Source organism: Rattus norvegicus, chromosome 10 (genome assembly GCF_036323735.1).
Source record: "Rattus norvegicus strain BN/NHsdMcwi chromosome 10, GRCr8, whole genome shotgun sequence".
Lineage (NCBI taxonomy): Eukaryota > Metazoa > Chordata > Mammalia > Rodentia > Muridae > Rattus > Rattus norvegicus.
The window spans coordinates 55,773,074-55,800,124 of record NC_086028.1 but is presented as its reverse complement, the minus strand read 5'-3'; the positions used below and the strand labels follow the sequence as shown (position 1 = coordinate 55,800,124).

At 47.5% G+C, this 27,051-nt stretch overlaps 1 protein-coding gene and 1 long non-coding RNA gene across 15 annotated transcripts in view; both read right to left on the bottom strand.

Moving 5' to 3' along the window:
- LOC134480817 (uncharacterized) overlaps positions 1–22,857 on the bottom strand; it is a 29,395-nt gene extending 6,538 nt beyond the window's left edge. The window contains exon 1 of the long non-coding RNA XR_010055669.1: positions 49–22,857. This is a non-coding gene — a long non-coding RNA (uncharacterized LOC134480817). The remainder of the gene's footprint in view (positions 1–48) is intronic.
- Positions 1–23,246, bottom strand: part of Mink1 (misshapen-like kinase 1) — a 52,528-nt gene extending 29,282 nt beyond the window's left edge. For 3 of the 14 annotated variants that reach the window (NM_001414352.1, NM_001271136.2, NM_001414353.1), the window contains exon 1: positions 22,864–23,122. In NM_001414352.1, the coding sequence (NP_001401281.1) occupies positions 22,864–22,920 (57 nt within the window). In that variant the 5' untranslated portion in view covers positions 22,921–23,122. Of the gene's footprint in view, positions 1–22,863 lie in introns of all 14 variants that reach the window. The other 11 variants (XR_005489826.2, XM_063269038.1, XM_006246717.5 and 8 more) reach the window with 11 other exon arrangements.
- Positions 23,247–27,051: the final 3,805 nt, after the last annotated feature.

The window sequence follows — 27,051 nt, the reverse complement described above, 5'->3', positions numbered from 1 at the left end:
TCAGACCTGGAACCCCAGAAACAGCTGGCTGTCGGGAGAGGGTCAGACCTGGAACCCCAGAAAACAGCTGGCTGTCGGGAGAGGGTCAGACCCGCTGTGTCACTTGGAAAGGACGCTCTCCAATTTGCTGAGCCGCCTGCAGGCTGTCCAGTGTGCTCCAGGTTTCCAGTTTTTGTGAGTCTGTCATTCATGCTAGGGTGGGCCTTGGTGATGCAGTTGTCCTTGAGTCATTTCTACCCCTGTAAGGGACCCTCACCCATATTCCTGTAAGGAACCCCAATAAAGCTCACTGGTTCACCAACTTGGACTAAGGTGGCATCTGTGCTTTGGTCTGTTATGGACTCCCTATCTGGGGTAAGTTAAAAGTTTTGTCACATAACATGAGGTGTGTGACTTGTTCAAGGCTGAAGCCCATGACGTAGCAGAGGCAAGATTTAAGAGTTAAAGGCACGTGGCTGCTTCCAGAGTCAACCATCCCGTTATGTGACCTGACCTGAGTAAGCTGGACGACACTTGCTATCCCACCTTACACAATAACGTTTCTCCTCCCAGGAGAACAGGAGCCATTCAAGGACAGGATGAAGACAGCACTTAGGTGTTATACACAGAATGAGGGCTGGCCAGACTTGTGCCTGAATGAAACAGCACTGTCTTCCCTTCAGCGCTGAATCTGTGGCATATGCAAAACTACTTTGCTGTACAGTGAGCACGTACAGTGAGGCTCTGGCTGCTGCTCCCACCCTCTTACTAGTGCTTCTATGACTAAGCATTCATCATCTCATCCCTCACATATGCTAGCGTTTCCACATATGGCCAGGTATGGCGGTGTATACCTTAAATCCCAGCTCTAAGGAGCTAGAGGCAAGCAACAACAATCCAGGTTTGAGGCCAGTTTGATCTACACAGTCAGCCCCTACTCAAAAGGGGACAACAGATGGACAGTCAACCTCTGGTATGAGTTGGGTATGGTGACATACCCCTGTAGTTCCAGCACTCAGGAGGCAGAGACAGGGAGACATTGAGTTTAAGCCTGGCTACAAGGGTTCAAGGTCAGCCTGGGCTATGTGAGACTTTGTCAAACAAAACAAAAATCATTTTTCTTTTGGAGACTATAAAAGGTAGCCTGAGGGCTAGTTACAAGTGATACATTGTAAAGGGTAAGATGGGTTGGGAAGCAATACAGGATAGGATGCTACATCAGTCTTTTTGCTGATTCAGAGTCTTATAATACAGAAATTCTTATCTGTAATCCAGAGAAGCTGCTAGTATAGTAGAAAGATCTGGAACTATAAAATCTGGAGAAATTCCTTAGGAAAGAAACATTAAAAACAAGACAAGACAAAAAAGCCAAGTAGAAACAAGAGGTCTCACATGTACTCCAAGCCCAGCAGTAATTACTCACTTAGCTGTGCCCAGCAGGCCATGCACCGCAGGCAGTGCCTCACCTCTCCCTGCCCCATGGGAACTGGGCCAGGAGGCGAAGCTGCCACAGGGTGTGGGAGGACTGGACAAGTCATGGCCAGCCAGCTGTGAGCCTGGAGGATGGGAACGCCCCCCACACCCCTGCTCTCCTGCAGTCCAACCTCACTCACAGCCGACTTCGCCATGATGACCGACAGCACAGAAGATGAATAGACTTAGGGGAACTGTGATACAGAGGAGAAGAACCACGGTTGTACAGGAAGAGATTGGGAACTTGAGCTCTAAGATGAACAAGAAGTGGCACAAAGTCCCAAGCTGGGCAACTCACCCTGGAAGTCTATGCTACCATTTCAGAGGCTAGAGCAGGCGCCTGCCTCCATGCCTGAATGAAAACAATGGGCCTGTTTCCTCAGCCCTTCTGTGATCTGGAAGGCCTGCACAAAGTGGGGTGGGATGGGGGGTTAAAAAGGTAGTGGCAGAACAGCGATAGGCAGCTTGGGCTAAGGGATCCATTCATTCATTCATTTATTCATTACTTATTCATTTACATCCCATTCATGCCCCCTCCCAGTCACCTCCTCCCACAATCCTTCCCCTACCCCTTCCCCTTCTCCTCTGAGCAGGTGGGGGCTCCCCTGGATATTCTCCCACCCTGGCACAAGTCTCTGCAAGGGTAGGTGCCTCCTGGGAGAAGGAGTTTTTGATCTCCTGTAACTCATAGGCTACTTCAAAGCCACTGCAAGCATTAACTACTGAGCACTTGAGAGTGAGCCCTGTGCAAATGCAACTCTGAAATCCACCCCTCAGTTCCACCCTCACTGGATCACAACTTTAAACCACTATTATTGGGGGTGTCTGCAGCTACCACAGAGGAGCATCTAACATGGTTTCCCAACAGCTCATGGCCCGCCAGACCACACACCTTTCTCAGTCCAGGCAGAAGTTTGGAGGGAGAGACAAGTGTTGTGGTAAAACCTGGTAGTCCTTCACATCCTTCGCTTAGCTATGAGTAATTAAGGATGTTGGAGAAGAAAGAAAAGCAGTGTGACAAAGACAGCAAGAAGGAGCGTGTGCACAGGAGAGAAACCAGGAGCTTCGGGGGAGCTAGGACATACAAGAAAGTCTCATGAGCTCACCTCTGCCTTCATGCCTAAGCAGAGAGACATACAGCTCCAAAGACCCAAAGGAAATGTACAGTAAGACTCTAGCCTTCTCAACAGGTGGCCTGGGGGATCTGAGTGGGTCTTCGTCTATCAACCTCAGAAGACATACAATATGACCTTGTTCCCAGCCCAGATGGCTAAGTGTGGAAAGCAGGCCTCAGGCCAAAGCACTGGACAGGTTACATCCTTAGGGGAAAAGAAAGTGGATGGAGAAGGGCTCCCTAGAGGACCCCTTTTCAATGAGCCTGTACCTGAAGAAGGGAAGAGAGTGCATAAATGTTCTGAAGGCTAAAATTCTCATCAATTCAGCACACCTACTTACAATTAACTAGCTCTCATGAAGCCTTCCAAAATTCAGGTTCCCAGATTTCCTCTCTGTGAAAAATGGACTCTCGACTCTATGGGCTTCCCTCTCACATTGGGAAACTTCATCAGCTCTCTCTGGATTCTGACTGAACACTGTAAAGTGCCAGTCCCTCCACGTATCCACATTCTGAAGTGTTTTGTTTTGTTTTTGTTTTTTAAGTAATCAAGTATGCTCTAGGAGTAGGGGAGAGGAAAAAAAACAAGATGGGTATTTACATAGAGGGCAAGGGTGGTGTAATGCATTCCTCCTAGGTCTGTAAGCCAGGAGGTATGAATCTCGTGTATACACACACACACACACACACACACACACACACACACACACACACACACGCAGATACATGGGGAAACAGAAACAAGTTAGAACAGAACACATCTATGAATACAAATGCCATTCTCATCAGAAATTAGTCAAAGCAAAGGCGCTCCCTGCCTGCTGCAAGGATGTGGGGGAATCTCCCCTAATTCCACACTTTGGTTTTTACTATCCCCATGCCTAGACTCCTCAGACTTTGCAGACTCAGAAGGGGCCCCAAGATGGCTGCTTGCAATAATCTAGAGGTCTTCAGAAATGGTCCCACACTTGAGATCTACATGAGGAAGGCTTGTGGTACACCCAGGCAGTAGGGGAGGGAACAAAAGAGAAGGACCCAAAACTCAAGCAGCATGATAGGGTTCTAAAATGGCCGCAGGCAAGGCAAAGACAGATGGTCCCTTTCTGAGCTGGGGAAGTGGAGAAAGGGACAAGGAAAAAAAATAAATACCATCAGTCAGTTATTTAAAAATAAACTGAAAAGCCCGAAAGATAAACAGCTTGCTTCTGAGGTTCCGCCTGCCTACAGAGCTTTCTAAGGGAAAACAGAGCTGCAGGCCAGGGAGACCAGGCTCCAGCCTCAAGTCTGAAAGGGATGACCGTCCTCGGTCAGGAAATTCTGCAAGTCCTCTGGGCAGCTGAGGCGGTATCTTAGCCTCTAGCCCTCCTTCCCAAGTGCCCTGAGTTAAGTAAAGGCCTTAGTTTTCAAAACGCAACAAGCTTTCCACACACTCAGTGTGTCCACAGTGAGGAGAGCTGATTTATCATCCCATGGCTGCTGCCTTTTCCTTGTTACCCAGCTTCTGCAGTCAATTGAAGTGACTTCATTTGTGCCTCAGACCTATAGAGAGCTGAGCAGATGAAAAAGCCAAGGCTCTTACAAGTGAAATGTCTGCCTAGTCCGATGATTTTCCACCTTCCTAATGCTGAGACCCTTTAATACAGTTCCTCATGGTGTGGTGACCCCAACCATAACATTATTTTTGTTGCTACTTTATAACTGTAATTTTGCTACTGTTATGAATCATGTGTTTTCTGATGGTCTTAGGCACCCCTGTGAAAGGATCATTCAACACTCACACCACCACTCCAAAGGAGTCGAGACCCACGGACTGAGAACCTCTGGTCTCGAGTAAAGCCAGCACTGAGGCCGGTCTAGTGTTCTGAGGGCAATACTACACTGCTCCTGCTAGCTCTGTCCACTTGGTCTTATTTGTCATCCATGAGACAGAACGGCAGCTTCACACTTAGATGCCTTGTATCTGACCTCATAGTGTGATTTAAGTGGAGACTTTCCAGTCAGTGAGATGGCTTAACAGGTAAAAGTGCTTGCCGCACACACCTGATGACCTCAATTTTAATTTGGGTTGTTTTTTTAGACATGGTTTCTCTGTGTAGCCCTGGTTGGCCTCAAACTCACAGAGATCTGCCTGTCTTTGCAGGAATTATTGAAGACATGTACTACCACCATCTGGTTGATGACCTGAATTTAATAGGCAAAAGCTCCTGACCTCCACATACTCACATGCAACAAATAAATTCACAATGCTTTAAATCACATGGAGCTTTGCCAGTATCCAAACACCAGGACAGGTGGGGAATTATTCTATAAATGTGTGATTGGTACCCTGAAAGGGTAGCTGCAGGGCATTCTGGAAATGGGACAGTTGCAGTAGGTAGCCATGTTTAAATTGAAGTCTAGAGGGATGGTGCAGTAGTACTGAGACCCAGTAACGGCTGGGCCTCTGCCCTGCCTTCTTTCCACATAAGCAAGAGGCAAAGGGGCACCACGTAACACCATGCAGATTGTGTCACCTGCCTATAATCCCAGCACTCAGCAGGCAGGAGGATCAGAATCTCAAGACAATTCTTAGAAACACAGTGTAAGCCAGCCTGGGCTACCCAAGACCCTGTCTCTAGAGAAGGAGGGAGAAAAACAAGGTTCTCTAAAAGCATGGGGAGGTCATAGGTAAGTATAACCAGAAAGCAGATTTTTTTTTTTTAAAAGGAGGAGACCATTCTCATAGTTGGTAAAACCCAAGCAGTAACAAGAGAGTAATGCCCAAAGACCACAGGAAACAGGAGGGCAGAAGAGATGAAACTCAGACTTTCTGGAGAACAGAGTTAAAGAAGTGAGCAGCTGTGTCTGATGGCACATGCCTGTCATCCCAGCTACTCAGGAGACTGGGGCAGTAAGAGAACACACACACACACACACACACACACACACACACACACACACACTCAAGGTCTGTGTGGGCAACTTGTAACCCTGTCTCAAACAAGAATGGGGCTGGCAATGTAGCTGCATGAGGACAGAAGGCAAGCCCCTCCCCCTTGAGACATCGGAAGGTCCTAACGTGTTAAGAAGCTGCTGAAAGGCAAGCCTTTGTAGCTGGTGCAGACAGGAAGTCAGACGAAGGAGCAACGATAGGTGAGCAGGTCCTTTACCTCACACTGCCTTTCTCATCCACCCCTTCTCTCTCACAAGAACTCACAGACGTAAAAACGTCTTCCTGTCCATAACATGCTACAGACCTGCATGAGTCCCTTGAAGTATCGACCCCCACAGAACAGAGAAACTGTGGCAAGAGGAGGTTTTCTAAGACACTTATGTTTCTAGTACTTAGAGTGAAAAAGAGCGGCTTAGGAGAAAATGAAGATGAGAAGAACTGAGAAGATGTAGGGAGAGAGAAAGAGAGAAGGGGGAGGGAGAGACAGAGACAGACAGACACAGAGAGAGAGAGACAGAGACAGACAGACGGGCGGATGGTTCTGTCCCAGTGGGGAGGGGCAGGCCTAGAAGCAGGAAGGAGGCAGGAGACACCAGGCCCATTCACTCTGGCAGATACCAAGTTAACGGAGGAGGACTACACCAGTAATCAGGGGTTGGGTAATAACAAGGCTTCTCCCTGCTCATTTTCAACTACAGCACAAACAAATCATTATACCTCATTGCCAGCCTCCTACTGTCGAATCAGGTGTCCACAGAGCCAAGGAAGAGACCTGTGTCGTGTCCTAGCTCTATATTGCTTCTAATAGTCCAAGAAGTCCAACAGGATGCCATAAGAAAGGGTAAGAAAAAAGTTAAAGAAGTGAGCAGCTGTGTCTGATGGCACACACCTGTCATTCCAGACACACACACACACACACACACACACACACTCTCTCTCTCAAGGCCTGTGTGGGCAAACTTGTGACCCTGTCTCAAACAAGAAGTGAAGGGGCTGGGGATGTAGTTCAGTGGGAATGCACTTGCCGACTAACACAGGAGGCCAGGGTACGATCCCTAGCACCACTGGAGATAGAAAGATGAGGCCAGATGAGAAGAGCAGAAGGTGACGACCCCAACCTCTGACAGACAACAGCCTGCTGGAAGGTTCTAGAGTGTTCAGAGGCCAACAAAGAAAACCAAAAATGAGCACAGAGGTGCCAGGCTGAGTCAGGGGAAGAAGAGCAGGTGGAGGGTAGGGACAGCAGGGTGTGGAGATTGACTGTCTGAATCACAAATTTAGAAAGGAAGGCCAGGGTTACTCTTTTTACAGGGTGGAGACCATGCATTCCCAGCTCCACCAAGAACCAACCCAGAAGGAATTGCAGCTAAAGGGAGATAGGTAAGGAGGAACTTCCTGACCAGCAGGGTAGCTCCAGCAGTCACCCATCTTTCCACCAGGCTGTCTCTCCGCTCTGCCTAAGAAACCCCCTCTGACTCCTCTCACACCCACTGTAAGAGTCAATTCAGTATTCACTCACCAAACATCCATCAGCGGATAAAGGTGCTTGCTGGGAAAGCCTGGTAACCCGAAACACATGTGAAAGTGCAAGGAAAACAATGACTCTATAAAGTTGTCCTCAAACATCCTCATGTGTGTCATGGCACACATACTCCTGCACGTGTACACACACACACACACACACACACACACACACACACACACACACACACACCAATAAACATCTAGTGCCTAGGGCTGGGGATGTTCCTCATTTAGGAGTGTGCTTGCCTAACACGCATGAAGTCTAACACACATGAAGCATGCTCGATCCTCAGCATCTTAGAACACTGGAAGAAGTGGTACACACCTGTGCTCACAGCACTCAGGAGGTAAAGGCAGAGAGAGAAGTTCAAGGTCCCCCAGTGGCAGAACAAGTTAGAGCGAGCCTGTTCTTAAGTGGGAGCCACAGCAGAGCGTGGCTCTGCAGTTGGAAGTGCTTGTGGCAACCACAGTCTTCACGCTCACGATCACCTCCAACTCCAGCTCACGCTCACCATCATCTCCAACTCCAGCTTCAGGGCTTCCCAAACCCCTTTCTGACTGTAGACTCCTGGTATGCATGAGATGCACAGACACGCATGCAGGCAAACACGGATGAAGTGGCTGGGAAAGGAGGGTGTCAGGGACTAGAGCGTGGCAGGTAATACCCAGAGTAGAAAGAGCCCTCCCTTAGGGAGCTTACTGACAAGACATCCACTGAAGGAAGTTACAGTTTCACAGCTCTAAGCCCAAGAAAAAAAAGGACTGAGGACTATTAGAAAGATCAATGAAAGACTGATAGGGAAGGAAGGCCAACAAAGGACACGATAGTTAAGCTGAAGCCACAGGGGCAGTAAGTTAACCAAGCTGAGGCTATGGGGAGGGAGGACAAGGACTCCCAGGAAGGAGCCAGGGATCCTCACTACCCAACCCTGAGTCTGCAGCTTACACAAAGCTCTAGCATGTTTATACAGAAGCCCCGCCTTTCGCATCCCAAGTGTAGCCCCACCAAACTGTCCCCTCGGGCTGAGTGCTTCCTCTGGGTGGGCCCACAGTGTTCACAAAAGCAGTCAGGGGCAGAGAGACTGCCCAGGGATTACTGGGAACCCTGACTCAGGGGCAAGTCTAACAGGAGTTTCGTGTTTGGATAAGATTTTTCAAGTCATTCTTTCTCTCAGGGACACTGGAAGACTTTCAGGAGCTGTTGGAGAGCTCCTGGACAAGCAAACTGGAGCCAGGGAACCAAGCTCTACAATTCCAGACCCACACCTGGGGCTGTGACTCATCACAGCTATTATGAAATCAATTGACTGGCTGGCTTTCTCCTCCTTAAAGAAAACACTAATCAGGAGAGAAAGTTAACTGAATTGTCCAAAATTCCCTCTTCCACAGGAGAAAGGGCTTCACAACTACCCCCTATCTAATAAGCATTTACCAGGTTAAGCACTTTTATTTAATACTCTCAACAGCCCTATTATATGGGTTTTGTTATCCTCATTTTACAAAGGATAAAAAATTAGGTGTGGAGTACTGGCTGTTTGCCAAAGATCACACAGTGATTAGCAGGGTTTAAAATCCAAGCCTGTTGTCAAGGCCTGTGTGAAAAAAGGCTGCACCCATTCCAGCTCCTACCCCCAATCCTCAAAGCCCAAGTGAAAATTCTGTCTTCTAAAATCAATCCTCACTTGGATCTGTCAATTCTTTTCCCTTAGCACCACCCGTCTGGATCTGGATAGCCTTTGGGTATCAAGTGTCCCAAAGGTCACCTTCCTTTTACCTGTGTCTCTAGCACGGATGCTCCATCTCATCCCTATGCTCCAACACCATCCCTGCCTGAGATCTTCCCATGCCTCTCCAAGATCATTTTTCTCAACTCCTCCTTTGCCTGGCTTAACACGCAGAGGAGTTTTTCCTCCAACAAAGAACACCGTGAGTCCCCATCTGGCTGATTTGTAAGTCTAAGTCAGTGGCACAGCCAACTGTAGTGTATACAGCTTTAGTCACAGCACTTGGGAAGCAGAGGCAGGTGGATTTCTATGAGTGCAAGGTCAATCAAGGGGACCCAGTGAGACCCTACCTAAAAACAAACAAACAAACACCTTATAATATGAACTCAGAGCTCAGAGTTAGGTTAGACAGGAAGGAGTTCTGGGTCTCAAGTCTGTTTCCACAGCTCTGGGCAAGAAACCAAGATACCAGGGCCCCACCCTGAGTGTAGTGAATCACCCCCTGGGCAGGGCCTGGCTATGCACAGGTGGTTTTGAATGAGTCTCTGACTGCAAGTCACTCAATCCCTAACCCCTCATTTTGCAGGTGAGGAAACCAAGTCCAGGAGAAACTTATGCTAGAGTTGGAATGGAGAGCCAGGTCTCCTGGCACCACATCCACCCCATGGAGCATGTTCAAAAGCAGCTATGGAAAGGTATATGAACAGGTCTCCAACTGGGAACTCTCTAAACATCAGTTTTACTCGAGGTCATGAAGCCAGGATAGGGCATCTGGCAGGAGTAAAATGCTCACTGTAACCTGCTGAACAGACTAGACCAAGGACCCCAGAATGAACGGCACACACAAACACTTCAAATATGTCAGGGACTGGGCAAGCCAACAAAGTTACTAAGCACGCAAGTATCAGAAATCAGCTCTAACTCTAGAGCCTTGGGCCTCTGGTGCCACCTTCAAAAGTGTAAGGTGGCCAGTGGATGCTGCTTCAGACTACCGAGAAATACAAAAAAAGGTAGGTTCTCAGGAAAGCAATAGAACATTTCTTCACTCAAACTTTGAGCAGTAGGCATGGGTAACCTCCATCCAAGAACTGCCTCAACTGATACCAGGCTGAGTGCATGCAGCCCCTAAGAACAGAGAAAAAGGATTTTATAGAGCTCTTGGAGAGCTCCTGGACAAGCAAGCAGGAGCTACAGAACCCTGGGACTCAAGCTCATGACATGGACAGGCTTCTGACAGGCAGTTCCCAGGCACAGTCCTAACCACTGCACTCCTGAGTTACTATTTCCAAAGTATGACCTACAGGCTTCTATTGCCCGGCTCTTGACCTCCTAGGTAGTCAGCACTAAGCAGCAACTTCTTCCATTTTTGCTGGCTCACTTGAATAACCAAGCCTATCTTAGCTCTCTCTCATGTTTCCACATCCCACTAAAAATCAAAGAATAAAGTGTTAGGTAGCACAGACAGGGGAAACTTAGATCAGCAGGGCTCCATTCTAAGGTATCCAAACTATTCCTGGGTCATGCTTTGGGTCTGTCCACTGGTGTGAACTTCCACCAGTGTGAACACCTCAGAGGAAGGCAGGGCCTGACTTCATTCTAAATTGTTCCAGTGGCACACGCACCCCACCCCTCATGCACAAATGCAGAAAGCTGCTACAATTTATTATCTTTCACCCTCTAAATGGTCTTCTTTCCAACTTCCTCTAAGGCAATGTTTTTTTAAATATTTATTTATTTTATATATGTGACTACATTATCACTGTCTTCAGACACATCAGAAGAAGGCATTGGATCCCATTACAGATGGTTGTGAGCCACCATGTGGTTGCTGGGAATTGAACTCAGGACCTCTGGAACAGCAGTCAGTGCTCTTAACCACTGAGTCATCTCTCCAGCCCCAACACAGTGGTTCTTAACCTGCAGGTTGAGACTCCTTTGGGGCTGACCATTTCACAGGAGTCGCCTAAGATCATCAGAAAACAGACATTTATATTATGACTCAGTAGCACAATTAGTTACAAAGTGGCAATGAAAATAATTTTATGGTTGGGGGACTGTATTAAAGGGTCACAGCACTAGGAAAGTGGAGAAGCACTGCTTCCAACACATACCTTCCAAGCTCAGGATGAAATGAAGTAAAAGGCTGGTGACAGATATGAGAATTCCTGCAAGTTATGTGGTGCTGAATATGGAAACCACTTCTCTTCTTACTGCCCACCCAATCCTCTTATGGCCTAGATGCCCTTTCAGAGACCTGTCACTGCACAGAAGAGCCTGCAAGAAGGCCAACATTCCAAGTCAACAGTGAGTCCGAAACAGTTCACCTCACCTGACTAGACAAATGTCAACCATCCATCTGCCCATGTCTAGTACTTGCTCAATTCTACACACAGAAGGAAAGAAGTCTGTATCTAGGCTGAGGAGTCAGGGCAGAGTGAGTGTTTGATGGACACAGGAGACTCAGCTGGGGAACATGAGAACATCTGGAGGATGGGAACAGAATTTACTTAATACCAAAAACTACATTTAAAAATAGATAAATGTGCCAGGCAGTGGCGGCGCATGTCTTTAATCCCAGTACTCGGGAGGCAGAGGTGGGCAGATCTCTGAGGGTTTGAGGCCAGCCTAGTCTACATAGTGGGTTCCAGGAGGGTTGACACAAACCCTGTTTGAAAGTGTCAAAGATCAAAACAAAAACAAAGCAAAAAAGCTAAATAAAAGTATAATATTATAAACGTTTTAAAAGTTTGAAGGGATGGCCCAGTGGTTAGGAATACTTACAGCTCCGGCAAAGGACTCAGACTTAGTCCTAGCGTCCACATGGAAGCTCAGAACCAGCTGCGATCCCAACCCCTTCTTCATGCTTCTGTGCACACCAGGCACACACAGTGCACACACATACATGCAGGCAAACACTCACACATGATCACTGTAGCTCAGAAGTGTAAAACAAAAATAAATCTTTGTTTTAAAAAGGCACAGACCTAGAGCTCTGAATCATGCACTTCTGGAGCCATTTTCACACTGGCTGTCTCTGATCCATTAAATGAGCCATGTTCTAAAAGCCACTGAGGACTTTACAAGTCCTGGGCAAACCTACAAAACCCATTTGCCACAGATCACAGAAATTTTACACATTTGCAACTGAAACAAGCAGAAAACAATGTAAGGTGCTGGCCACACACTGCCCTCCTGCCTTTCCCTCAGTGCCCACCCCCATATTCCCTGCCTCCAACTGCAGGTAGTTAACAAAAGCTCTGGTTCTACAGTGAGTCAGATCTGAGACTGAATCCAGGTCTAGCCGCTCCCTGACTACCCGATCTCAGATCTCAGATGGGTTACTGAACTTCCAAGTAGCTTCTCTTGGTTTCTCTTGTTGAAAACCTGGCTCATCATCCACCTCAAAGGGCCACTGTGAGGAAAACTGAGATCACACAAGGACAGAACTCACTGCTCAGTGAGTGCTCCTTGCTCCAGCTCCCAAATCCCCTTCTGAAATGAACACATTAAAATACAAATGAGTGGTATCAAAGCATTCTTTGTTCTGAACTGAAGAAAAGCAGAAAAAGAAGGGCTTATGAGAGAGGATTTGAGGGCCAGAAAAACCAGGCTCTGGCACACATGCTCCCTTGCTTCCAATTCTGCTTTGCCGTATGTCCCAAACAGTGCCCACACATTTGTGAAAGCTGGGGGGACTCTGCCAGTTTCTTTGGACCTCAGCTGAACAGAACCAGTGCCTGACAAGTTCTGCTGCACATCCTTGGCTTCTGTAGCCCCAGACACTATGGCAAGGCCTTCTGCCCTCCCATACGTCCCTGTAAGGTTTGGAGAGTAGGAGGAAGGCTAGGGTGAAAACTGAGAGGGCAAGAGCAGGCACACCTCTCAGTTTATTAGGGGTTCACCTGGATGAGACTCATTCTTCTACCTTTGAGGGACAAGCAGAAGATGACCAGGCCGAGAGAAGAAACAAATAGCCTGATATCTCTACACCCCTCGCTCCCATACCACATACATACACATACCACATACATTCTGTTCTCATGGTACCCTGTTCAGTAGTTTTCTTGAAGGCTCTTCATTAAGTTACTGAGAATTAAAGTCCTAGTTCTGCAGGTTTCCACCACTATCTTCCAAATGTGTCTTGAAAGAACTGGTGGGTAGTGAAGAGAACACGGGACCTGTCCACACGTTTGGCACAGAGCCTACCTATTTTGCCTTCAGAGGTGTACTGGCAGACAAAGCTCTTAGTCTGAGAGACATGTGCCATGTACAAAAGCTCTTCCCAGAGAGAGGTAAGCAGGAGACAAGCACTCCTTCCTCCCTGTGGAGGAAACCTAACTTGTCTTTCTGTGGCCTAACATCCATAACAAACTTACAAAGGTTTTACAAATAACCAAAAGTGGAAAAACAATTCTTCATACAATGCCTGCAAGACTGTAGGATGGCTGATGTCCCTGCTCCCCATATACTAAGTGCTTTTAGTGTTCCCAAGACATAGTGACAGTTAAAACTCCCTCCTCAACATTTTCAAGCATACCCTGGAGGGCAGTGCCACTCAGCTGTGAATCACTGAGCATTAACTTGTACTGCTCTATATCCCCTGGGCCCACCATATTCTAACCATTTGTTATGGCTCAGGAACTAAACCAGTAGGAAGAACAAGTCAAGAGCCCGGCCTCCAACCAACTGAATAATCACCGAATCCCTAGCTTGTATTCAGAATCTTTATAGGCAGTTACAGATCAATAGGAAATACAGATCATGATCCCCATGCATAAGAAAGCTATAGGAAAGATGACTAACAGATTATTTGATCTACAGTAACGTGTAATCAAATTAAACCATATGGTCTACGAGGAGCAAATAAGATAACCACCTAAGGGCTGGCACTATGACAAAGGCTTTGTGGGAAAAAAACAAAGGTGGTGTGGTATGTCTCAAAGAAGGTAGAATTTTCCTCACTTAGTCCTTCTGAGCCTCAGTCTCTCTCTGTAAGAATCACTGTCCATGGAAAACTCCTTGTGGGTCCAGGAGCAATTCACAGTCCACCCCAACAAATTCCATGCTCCGGTGGTGCTGGTGGAAATAGGTGTGAGAAATTTTCCATGTTCCCTCAGAAGGCCAAGTATTATGAGGCCCCACAGAAGAGGCAGAGTTACCTGAGACAAATCAAATGCATTCAGTGCCATACGAATGCAGTGAGCCTTGAATGCTGCTGGCTGGGGTTCCCAGGCCACAGGAATGTTCCATCACTGGTCAGTTCTAGCCTCAATGGTCTCTGGCTGTGGGGCTCTGACCTTCTGTAGTATGAGGTCTGAGCTGCCTCCTCTGTGGAAGGTCTCCCTCCCCCGGCCAGCCTCACTTTTCTCAAATGTCCCTACTTCCTCCACTTACCTCATTCAAACCTCTCAGACTCCTGTGAGCTGTGCCACCAAACTCCGCACGGCCCATCCTACCATCTCACTACATCCACCTGACATTCAAGCTGGTTCTGGAGTCTGGCTCCTCCAATAAGCCCAAGACTTGTGGCTGCCCTAACCCTATTTCCTTTCAAGCATGCAGAACTCACTGACACTCCCCAACACACCCCACTCATCCTATATGTGAGCACAATGTAAATGAGCCTGTCTATTTATACACAGAATCTGTCTCACATTAGAGGGAGAATCCTGCTTCTCACAGCTAAGTCAAGGCCAAGTCGGATTGTTCTTATGAGAGACTCGCTTACCTAAGCCGCTGCTCAGACTAAGAACCCAGCTCCCAGAGCAGGACACTCACCTGCTACAAAACCACACGTGAGTCCACAGACCCAAGACTCAGGAACCTCCCCAAATAAACACATGAGGGTTACAGTTCTGAGCCCTTCCCATAAGCAATCCATTATTTTATAAAACATTTTCTCCACAGAACTTTAGACTAAGTTCTTTTGGACCAAAGTGAAGTTTTCAACACCTCAGATTCATGGCTCATAACTGTTCACCAGTGACACTGTCTCATTTTTAGCCACTAACTAGTTCTACCTGTGGCTTCATTTCTATTTAGTGTCTTTTATTTTCTTAAAGCAATGCCAGTTTGGCTTATGCCTCTCAATCAACCAACCAAATGTTTTTGTCTTGTGAAAATAAGCCAGGTGTGTGACTCACATCTGAGATCCCAGCACTTAGAAGGTTAAGGCAGGAAGACTAGGGAACCTGACTTACAAACTAAGTTCTAGGCCAGCCAGAAGACAAAAACAATGGAAAAGGTTGGCACAGAGCCATAAACCTAACCCAGCATTTGGGAGGCAGAAGCAGGAGAATTCCAAGTTTATGACCAGCTTGCGTGTGTGTGTGTGTGTGTGTGTGTGTGTGTGTGTGTGTGTGTAGTGTATCTGGCAGTTCCAAGGCTAACCTCAGCTAAATAACCAGACTCTAGTTTGAAACAGAAACAAAGCAAACACTACGTTTTGTGGAGGAGTGCAGTTGGTTTCAAAGATTAAATCTAAACCCTTAAACATGCTAAGCAAGCGCTCTACCAGAGACACACCCCAGGCCATTTTTTGTTCTTTTGTTGAGATAAGAACTCATGTAGCCCAGGTTAGCCTTCAATTCCTGATCTCTCCCTCCCACCCAAATTCTGGGGTTACAGATGTTTGCCACCATACTGATATTACGCTCTCTTTTTACCCCCCACACCCATAAAATCACATTTATTGGCTGGCAGTAGTGGAATATACCTTTAATCCCAGCACTGAGAAGGCAGAGGCAGGCAGACAGCCAGAGCTTCACAGAGAAATCTCATCTTGCAAAGCCAAAAAAATTTTTAAATCACATTTATCTATTTATATGTTTGTGTATGTACATGAGGAGGTGAGAGAACAATTTGGGGGAGTTGGTCCTCTACTCCCACCATGTGGGTCTTGGAGACTGAACCTGAGTCAACAGGCCTGGCAGTAAGTGACTTTACCTACAAAGACATTTCATTTCACCAGCCATCCCTCCATACACATACCCAAGACAAGGTCTCATTATGTAGCTCTGGCTGTTGCTGCACTCACTCAACACAGAGACCCCTCTGCTTCTGCCTCCCTGCAGCACCACACCCAGCTTCACCAGTCCTCCTAATACTCTGGATAGGAAGACGGCTCAGTAAATTGCCAAAGCCGACTTTAAGTTACTCTGAAGCTAGGCAGGCCTTGAACTGGCAGTTCTTCCATCTCAGCCTGGCGAAGCTGCTAGGACTGTATGCTTTCGCTGACAAGCACAGCTAAAACCATGCGTGTCTGCACAGAGCCTACACAGTCCCCTGCAGACTTTAAACTCCAGATCACTTTTAATACCTAACATAAATATAAATGCTATAGAACAGTTGCCATACCATACTGTCAGGGAATAGTGACCAGAAAAACAAAGCTTGTGCAGTCATGCTGTAATCCCAGCACTTGGGAAACTAAGACATAAGGATCACCAGAGTCTGAGTTTGAGTCAGCCTGGGCTACATAGTGTTACCAGTCTCGGTGACAGAGTGAAACCAGAAAAAGCAATTAACAAAAAGGTCAATTGGGACTGAGAAGATGGCTCAGTGGGTAAAGCACTTAACACACAGGCATAGAACCAAGTTCAAACCACCAGAACCTATGTAAAGACAGGTGCAGTAACCCTATGGCAGGATGGGAGGCAGAGACAGGAGAACCTCTGGAAGCTTGCAGACCAGCTAGCCTGGCATGGGTAGCAATGAGTAAAAGGCTGCCTCAAGGTGGAACTCAAAGACCCATATCCAAGGTTGTCCTGATTTCTAACCACACACACCACAGGACAAACACACACAAATGCATGCACACATTCATATAGAAGCGGATTTTTAAAAAATTCTATTCATTTAATTTAACCACTTCCTGCTCTAGTTTTCAATGGGGCTTGGGGAGAGGCTAAGGGGCTACTGGCATGAACCGTTATATGGTAGGTGTGAGTGTGGGGCTGAAAACTGAATTTCAAGATGACTGGCCACTCATTAATTACAATACAGCAGAAAATGAGTTTAAATTCATAACAATCAGGATTAGCAAGAATGCCTAGCTTTGAAAGCTCTAAGATACTGAGGAAAACACTAACCGTTAAGGTAAGAGCAAGGTCGGAGATGGCTCAGAGGTTAAGAGCACTGGCTGCTCTTCCAGAGAACTCAGGTTCAAACCCTAGAACTCACATGGTGGCTCACAACTGTAACTCCTGTTCCAAGGAATTCCTATGTCCTTTTCTGGATGTTGCAGGCATCAAATACACATAAGGTGCACAGACACACATGCAAGCGAAACACTCATACACATAAATACACATAAGGTGCACAGACACACATGCAGGCGAAACACTCATACACATAAAAACACATAAGGTGCACAGACACACATGCAGGCGAAACACTCATACACACAAAAACATAAAAACAGACAGAAAGACCAGGACAACCTAGGAGGGCACAGTGGTACATGCCTGTAGTACCAACCACCTGGGCCCACTGAGTCCAGGACTTTGAAGCCAGCCTGAACAATATAGCAGGACCCCTGGCCGGAGAAGGGGTAGTACTCCTAAGATCTGAGTTTGCAAAGGCATTTCTTAAGTGGATGCTCACAGAGTACTGGTTCAGATGTTTAGTACAGTTTTAGGTACAATATCACATCCTTCCCATAGAGTCTAGACCTGGCTATCAACAGCAAGGGAATGCTTAATGACAGCTGATGAAGGAAAGGTCAGGGCTGACAGGACTCTGGAGACAGAAACCTCTGCAGGTAGACTCAGACGGCTTCTGGAGATGCTCTCCAGGACAGAACGTTTGTATGGGACTGGGTGGACAGGTTACTACATTCCTTGTTTACAGACCTAAACCAAACAGCAAGCTCATCAACAGACGTTAAACACTTCCTGCCATCCTTTCCCGAGTGATGAAGTGTTCTAAGTAGCCCAAATTGTGTCTTATTTATTCTGTCTTAGGCACAGTTTGTAGCTCAATGGAGTAAGGCCAAATCTGCACCTTATTCAGCATCATGAGCTCTTGGGGAGAGAGTGGGACCAGATCGATGTCTTGCTGACCCTCCTTCCTGTTATGGGGTGGGGTGCGGTTACATATGCGTACATGTGCATATGGGTACACATGCAGTTGAGGGGCTGGGGGAGGTCAACATCAGTATCTTTCTTCTTTGATGGTTCTCCACCTCATTTATTTGGCTAGGCTAACTGGTCAATGAGCTCCAGGGATCCACCTGCCTCAGCCCCACCTGGAGTTACAGGTATGTGCCACCTCACCTGGCTTTTACATGGGTGCTGTGGACCCAGAGTCAGTCCCTCATCAGCCCATGCCTGGAGCCAGGTCCTCATAATCGCACAGCAGACACCTCACTGACTAACCCCCCTGCCAGCCCCCAGTTGTTGTCACTGTCAAACCCTCACTTTTGGTCACTACAAAGATGGGTTAGCAGCTGACAGCACTTGATGTAAGCTTGAATCCCCAGCAACCACTCAAAATGTTAGGCATAGCTGTGTGTGTCTGAAACCTCGACATTGCGGGGAGGAGATCAAACAGTAGATAAATAACAGGAGCTCAATGACCAGCCAGCTTAGCCCAAAATAGAGAGTCTCTGGGTCAGTGAGATGTGTCAAGGGTGTACGGTGGAGAATGAAAAAAGACATCCAGCATTCCCTAGCTTCCGCAGGTTATGTACGCCCACAGACTTACATGAACACATACACACGCACACTCCGATTTCCCACAGAACTGTTCCTTCATGCATCACTAAGCTATGGCGGTTTGTTCAACTCTACAACATGAAGGGTGGTGATGTTTCTCCTGTCAGGGTAATGGCTGAACACCCAGTTCCAGCCATGCTCTCTCCCATCATCCTTCCATCACTTTACCAAAGCAACATTTTACATCACCTCAAATGCCACAGCTTTCAAATCCCCCCTCCTCCTGTCATTCTCTAGGGGGAAAGTCACTAAATGCCCTCGCTGCTGCTGCAGGAGGTCAGTCCTCCCATTCCTCTGCCTAGGACATCTGTCATCAACATGTGGACATCTAGCATCTCAGCACACAGCAGCAATCCCACTGCTCCGCAGCCTAGACACAGGCCCGCTGCCAGCTTTCTAGTGGTGCTGGCTCTACAGCAGCAGAGACAGAGGAGCAACGGCTTCCTCAGAGAACATGCATAATCATTTGAGACACACAAAACATGCACAATCATCTGAGAAAAAAAAAACACCTGTCAGCAACTACCACCCAATAAGAAATCCCATGAAGGTGTGCCGTGGCATTACTTCAATAGAGCCGCACTGCCTGGCCCCAGAGCTGCAGGGACACTGCAGTCTAAAACTTCTAGCTGCTGGACAGTAAGAAGAAACTGATTTATGAAGTGGGTCAACCAAAAGCAGTGATGTACAAGAAAGAGATCAGCTGGGGTCTGCTCCTCCCTCTCCTGGCTTCTTTTGCCCATGCTTTATCCTTTGTGAGAAGCCAACAGTTTCAAGTCAGAAGACTCTTTTGGAATAGAACCAAGTTTGGACACAGGCAAAGATGACTTCATAGTAGAGGCCCCAGGATAATACAAACTTTATTTTAGCCATTGTTTGATCAGAAGCATCCAGAACTCTGCTTTATCACAGGCAAGAGCTGATTCCAGAGCATCTCAGAAAAGACTCTTTCTGTCCTTGTTTTTGAGACAGGTTCTCATGTGATCCAGGCTACCCTTGAACTTTTTTTTTGTTTTGTTTTTTTAAGGCAGGGTTTCTCTATTATGTAGACCAGGCTGTCATATAACTCAAAGATCCCACTTACTTTTCTTCTAGGGTTGAAAGTCTGTGCTACAACACCTAGCATATTTCATATTTATTTATATTTCTATATATATATATATATGTATGTATATTTTAATATGGCTTCATGCATACATGCATCCTGGCACACATATGAAGTCAGAGGACAACCCACTTTCTTATTCTACCAGGTGGGTTCTGAGGGTCAAGTTCAGGTTGTAACTGCCTTTACCCATTGAGCCATCTCCTCTGGCCAAGTCTAGCATTTCTTTTTTTTTTTTTTTTGGTTCTTTTTTTCGGAGCTGGACATCGAACCCAGGGCCTTGCGCTTCCTAGGCAAGCGCTCTACCACTGAGCTAAATCCCCAACCCCGCATTTCTTTATTACTTTAAGCAAGCATTACACTAACAGCTTCCAGTTGTTCCAGCGTGCACTCACTTAACAAGTCTCTGAGTCCCATTGCATAAAACGCTCTAGGCACTGAGGACAGGGAACAGGGCAGTCAGAATTCTAGCTTACAGTATGCTTTTATTTTTGTGGCACTGAAGATCCTAGTGTGTCGCCCATGTTAAACAGACAATTACTACTGAGTTAGTCCCCCCAGCCTTAATTCATGTTTTAGTCAAGACTGACAGAAATAGATCTATGCCTTCTTAGTGATAAGAAGTATGAAAAACAGAATTTTACAGAAACATAAAGCAAGGAGAGAGTGTTATTTATTAGAGTTCTCCTGGGAGGCTTTTCTGACTGGTAATACAGTTGATCTATGCTAGGAACTGAGCCGACTAACGTGCATCATTTCATTTAACTTCAGTAACTATGTCTAACGCTATTGCCGTTCCCATCACACAGGCGAGAAAATGGAGCTTAGGGAAGTTAGACTGCAGAGTCTGAAGGAAGGGAAGTAAGGATAAAGAACCAAGGTCTGCATTTTACAGGAAGTAAGGAAGCTAGGACTTCAATTCAAGAAAGCAACACCAGACTCATGTTCCTCCCCCTCTACATTATGCCACCGTACTGATGGATGAACAGCCCAAGAAGCCAAGGGTGGTGTGGTTACAAAGTAACAGGTCCTTCTGGCCTCCTTACTAAGAGATTAGTGCAATTCAATTTTCCTCTAATATCAGACTATTGCTCTTACTGTCAATTGAAAGCCAAACCTTATCTTGAAACAAGAGGAGAAAGACATCTGAGGCTCATAGAGGCTAGCTACTCAACCCTAAGGATGCTCTTCTCTCACTCTAACACAACCAACACCAGGCTTGCATACTTGGTTAATTCACCCAATGTTTCCATTCCTATCTAGAAAGCATCAACAGAACAAGGTGTGACTGGGCCAGCTGCCTGATAGGCCATAGCACTTCTCACAGGTGTGCTGGACCAGACTGGCAATGGCAAAGGAAGCCAGGAGTAAGGAAAGAGCAGCCTTTCAGCCCCATTTCAAGAAACTGCAGCTCTTCCTCAGGTCTCGAAGTACCACTGTGAGAGAAATGGGTTGTTTTCTTCAGAAGCAGAAGGCAGGACAGATAGAAGTATAAGGAACAGGTCACCCGGTTCTCTTGAAGGGAAGGAGAGGAAACCCAGGAGAAGTAAGCATGGAAGGAGGCTAACATACTTCATGGAGGGAAGTCCAGAAGGGAAATACCATGGCCAAGGTCAAACAGTAATTGCAGAATTGCTGGAAACGCCAAGATGGGGGCCCAGATAAAGTTACCAGAGAAACCAAAAGAAAAGAGAAGCAGAGGACCAAAGGGAAAAATCAAAGGTCACGGTCTGCACCTACCCACGGAGTAACAGTGTTTCTTTATGGTCACCACAGCCAGAGAACCTGCGCCCAGAGTTAATTAACAACTTCAATCTGCAATTGCATTCCAAATTCAAGCACATTAAAACTTTACTCAAAACCTGGACTTACATCTTATATCCCAATGGACTTGAGTATCCTAGTTTAAACACGGACTAAGCTTATCTCCTAAAGCCTTCTCTGTCAAAGTGCGCACACACACAGAGCGAGAGCGAGAGATAGAGAGAAAGAGAGAGAGAGAGAGAGAGAGAGAGAGAGAGAGAGAGAGATCTAATGCTCAATCTTGTTCTCCAGAAACCCAACGTTGCACCAGACAAATTATGACCTGAATGGCAAGGGAGGAGGGGAAAAAAAAAAAACAAAACAAAACTGTGTCACCTAGAGAAACCCAATTAACAACATGACTCTGCTCTCTTCAATTCTCTCTCCCCTCCAGTCATATCCGGGGCACTTGTGGGGTGGTTGCCTTTTCCCTGGTTAATTTAAAAGTCAGCAGACAATGTGTAGAGAGACCTTCTGCGAAGGTAAGCATGAGGTGGGGAAACCCTGCTCTATCTACACCTACGCAGGTTGGGAAAGCTCGAAGGGGACGGAATCCAAACACCACCTGGGAGAGAGACAGTCTGGAGTGGTTCACCTTGAAATTTCTATGTTGCCCTTAAGACAAAACTGCCCGCTAAAGAAAAACATACAAATGCTGCTGAATTGAAAATTCCGGAAGGAGAGAGAGTAAGTGCCCCACGTGGAACAATAAATGGGTTATTTGAAAGCATTCCTGACACAGTTGTTTCCTCCTAACCGCTTCCCTAATGAGCCCCTCCCTCCAACTCTCCTTGGCCTCCACTCCCACGAGTTTCCCCAAGTCCTCCCTACTGACCACAGGCAGCATGTATTGTGTGTTTGTACATGTATGTAAACATCGTCTTCCGGTCCGAGTTTGCGAGGAAATCCAGGCTTCCCTTCCTCCCACTGTGCACTTGTCTGTCCTCCCAGCCCCACGCGGCTGCAGAGTTAGTAATGTAATATTCAGGGACCCCGAGACCGGAAATGCCTGGGTCTGAAAAGCTGCACTTGAAACACGAGAAAAGGGATAAAGTGAACGTGGGATGTAGACGTAGGAGGTGTGTGGGGTGGAGTGAGAGGTGAAATGCCGACCAACTTGCAATTCAGGGGTAGGCGAGGAAGAAAACGAGGGATGAGGGGGAGGCTGAGGCAGTTGCAAAGTCAAAATTCCAGGAGCCAGAGGAGGAGGTGGAGGAAGCAGACATAAGGGCCGACGGGGTTGGGGGAGCAAGAAAGGCTCTGCAGGTGATGCAGGGCTGTGTTTAGGAATGCCAAAGGTGACCCTCAAACGCCTATAAAGGAGGGGACTCGGATCCCAGCAGCAAGGTAGGGGTGGTACGCAAGTGTGGGGGAGGGCAGCACAGGGTGGGGACCGAACCGGCTTCCAGAATCTCCAGAGGGCGAAAGCCTGGGCGGCGCGAGCCCCGGAGCCGGGCAGGGGTCGCGGGGGCGAGGCTGGGGGCGGTGCTCACCCTCAGGGCAGACAGGTCGATGTCGTCCAAGCTTCGGGCGGGGGCTGGGTCGCCCATGGCCGCCGCGGGGCCACTCACGCTCCGGCTCGCTCACTCCGCTGCCGCCGTTGCCGCTTCTCCCCCATCGGGGGACCCGAGGGGCGGGCTCCACCGCGCCTGCCCCGAAGGCCGGGGAGGGGGAGGGCCAGCGGGAGGACCGACCCAGCGGCTGACAGGCGCTCTGACCCGCGCGCCTGCAACCCGAGCCGCCCGCTGCCCTGCGCACGCGCGGAGCGGACCGTGACGCGAACGCGCCGGGCACCCCCTCCAGCGGGGTGCCGACACCTGCGCGCAGGCGCAGGAGAGCTGGCGGAGGGCACGCGCGGACCGAGCCTCGCTGGAACCTGGCTTGGAAGGAGTGCGCCCACCCGCCGGTGCGCGTGCGCACACACCTTCCCTTCCTTTCCCCTTTTATTATTATTGCTTCCTCTCCTAGTTCCTTCGTTGATCTTTACTTGACTCCTTTCCTTCCCTTTCCCTCTTTCGTGTGCCCAGCTGCCAATCAAACCACCCACCTCTCTATTTGCGGGGGAAGGGAGGCGGGACCGAACCCCCTCTATTACTAGGGGGGTTGTTATGGTAACTCCCCACGCGAGGGCTGCTGGCCTCTAGATAGGACGGGCTGTCCACCCACCCAATTGCCATGGTAACAGTGGAGCCGCTGAAGGAGGGGCCTCTCCGTGAGAACTTGGCTGGAGAAACCACGTGGGAGGAAAGGATGGGGTACTGTCTGCCCTTTACTCCCTTTTCTGGCTGGAGTGGGGATGTTGGGAGCAGATAGGCACTCCTACTGCACACGTTTATATCTGCTTCTCTTAGCACAGTGTTCTTCAGGAACTATTGCTGGAGTTGCTAGTAGCAAAGCAGAAGAAGAAGAAACTGTATCCAATCCCTTCAAATTTTGTTCCAGCTCCCTAGATTTCCTCATGTTGACACAGCACCTCCAGCCGGTTAGTCTCTCTAGAGGATGGATGATGCTCTGTAAACATAGACAGACATGTTCTGCCACTGACTAATGCGTTATGTGACCTTGAACAAGTGAATTTGCCTCTGAGCTTTTCTTTCTCTATTAAGTCCAGGGGGAAAGGTTCTGAGTGTTTCAAGAGCTCTTCCAACACTAATACTCCCTCTGAAAATTAACATAAACATTGCTTAGGTGAGCTTGAATTCTCTGGAGGCTTCTTGGCACATTTGGATGCACATTCAAACTTGCTCTGGATACTCTCCTGACTCTTTACCTTGCCCCTAATATGCAAGCCACAATCCCCGATTGGCCTTCCCACATAACCTCTCTGCCTGGCACACTCAAATCAATTCTTCATATCCAGAAGTGATTTTTTTTTCTAAAACCTTAAATCTGGCATCATTTTCCTGTTTAAAAACAGTTTTCTGAACCCCGCCGTTTAGGAAGCTGAGGCAGGAGTATTACATTTTCTATTAGCCTGGGCTATGTAAGGACTGGGAAAAAACCTGAAATAAATAAAAACACCGTTTGATGGCTCCCACTGCCTTGTGCGAGAGCAAAGATTTTCAAGATTCTGCCTGTTTCTCTGGATACATATACATATACATGTTCTTTTCTGGTCTTATATTTTAATAAACCACACTTAAACTTGCTCCAGATGCACTAAAATATACTCTACTTAAAGCTCCCAGAACTCAACATCTCTTACCTGTTTTTGCACTTATTTTTTTTCCCCTGGAGTATTCTCCAACTTCCAGCTATGCTGGCTACTTTTATGTCAACTTGACACAAGCTAGAGCCATTTGAGAAGAGGGAACCTCAACTGAGAAAACACCCTCACGAGGTTGGCCTGTGGGTAAGCCTGTGAAGCATTCTCTTAACTGGTGATTGATGTGGGAGAGCCCAGCCCACTAAGTGGTCCAGCATTGTGTAAGAGAGCAGGTGGAGCAAGCCAGTGAGCAGCAATCTTCTGTGGTCTCTGCTTCAGCTCCTGCTTCCAGGTTTCTGCCCTGACTTCCTTCAGTGAGGGAGTGTGAGCTGAGGTAAACACTTTCCTTTCCATGTTGTTTTTGGTCATGGTGTTTTATTACAAAGGAGAAATCTGACTGAGACACCAGCCATGACCAATCTCATTGGCCATTGCTTTGCCTGATCTGCTGGAATCACCTCTCTATGCATTTTTATTTATTTAATGTATTTATTTAATGCTCTGCTGCCTTATACACCCGCCTGTCTGAAGAGGGCATCAGATCTTATTACAGATGGTTGTGAGCCACTATGTGGTTGCTGGGATTCCTCTGGAAGAGCAGTCAGTGCTCTTAACCCATGAGCCATCTCTCCAGCTCCCTGAAATCACCTCTCTATGCATGTTATTTTACAATATTTTGCTACATGGATTTGTATGCATGCAGGGGTGCTATACTGCACAGTGTGTGGAGGTCTCCTTGGTGTGGTGGGTCAAACCTCTAATTTCAATACTCTGGAGGCTGAGGCAAAAAGATTCCCAGAAAGTACAGGCCAGCCTGGACTACTGAGTGAGTGCCAGACCAGCCTGTGTCCTATGAAGGCTTGTCTTAAGAAACGAACAAAAATCCAGGTGTGACGGGGTTGGGGATTTAGCTCAGCGGTAGAGCACTTGCCTAGCAAGTGCAAGGCCCTGGGTTTGGTCCCCAGGTCCGAAAAAAAGAAAAAAAAATCCAGGTGTGACAGTGCACACCTGTAATCCCAATGCCTGGGAGGCAAAGACTGGAGGATCACAGCAAATTGAGGGCCAGCCTAGTCTACACAGTGAATTTCAAGCCAGCCTGTGAGATTCTAAAATGAATTAAATAATAGAGAGGGACTTGGCATATACTCAATAAATTTCCTAATGCCAGATTCTGGGCTGTTTAATAAAGATAGTTAATAAATGAACAAATCAATATCTCAGGATGGAATAAATGGCCGCCTTCACCTCACAATCCCTGGGGTGGGAAGGGGAAGAAACAAGACTGGAGGGAGCTGGTTCTCCTTTGCTTGTTTTGCCACCTTGCTTTCCTCCCCTATGCTATGGTTGGCCTTTCATCAAGACCCCTGGACCAAGGGTGGGCTTGTTGACTCCTGCGATTCCTGTCTTAAAGAGGTTAGGGTAGGAGGCTGAAGGCTCATGAATTAGAGGCCGAGTTATACAGCAAGACCCTGTCCTAGCTGGGCACAATGCAGAGGCAAGGTTACTGCAACTGTAGATTGCTGGTCTGCGTAGTAAGACCCTATCTTCAGACAAACACTGCTAGACTGAGAACCAGAAGGCCCCTACGTGAAACAGCCCAGGCTATCCCCTGGCCCAGCTCCTGGGCAGCTGCAGCCTTCACCTTACAGTTAAGGAAGGAATGGTCCCCCAGGGAAAGAGATATTTAGTGCTGACAATGAGACTAATTAATGGGAAGCCAATTAGTACCTGGAACTCCTGTGTGTAGGAGGGGGTATTAGTGTTTTGTTGTATGTGGTGTATGCGCGTGCATATGCATCTATTTGGAGGTACACGTGTGTGTATACACATGTACAAGTGAAGGCTGGCGAATAAGGGAGAAGAACCCCTGTCCACCTACTTGTTGCCTTGTCCAGCCTTAATGAGGGAAGGTGCCTAATCTTACTGAAATTTCACATGCCATGTTTGGCTGATAGCTCTGAGAGGCCTGCCCTTTTCTGAAGAGAGACAGGAGTGGATGTGGAGGGAGGATGTGGAAAGGATTGCAATTGCGATGTAATATATAAGAGAATAAATTAAAAGAAAAAGAAGTTAGGGGTATTTCATCATTTTCTTTTTTCTTTTTTAGATATCTATGTAGCTCTGGTCACATATCACTATGTAGCCCTGGCTGTTAGCATTCTAAGCTCCACCTCCACAGTTACCTGGCAACAGCCAGGTACGCCTGACACTATAAAAGGGGCTGCCTGCCCCCTCCTCACTCACTTGCTCTTGTTCTTTTTTTTTTTTTTTTTCTTTTTTCCGGAGCTGGGGACCACCCAGGGCCTTGTGCTTGCTAGGCAAGTGCTCTACCGCTGAGCTAAATCCCCAACCCCGCTCTTGTTCTTCCTTGCTCTTCTCTTTCTCCTTTGTCCCTTCTCTCCCCATTCCCCTGCCCACTTCCCTCCACGTGCTCATGGCCGACCTCTACTCCTCTCCTCTTCTACTGTCCTCTCTC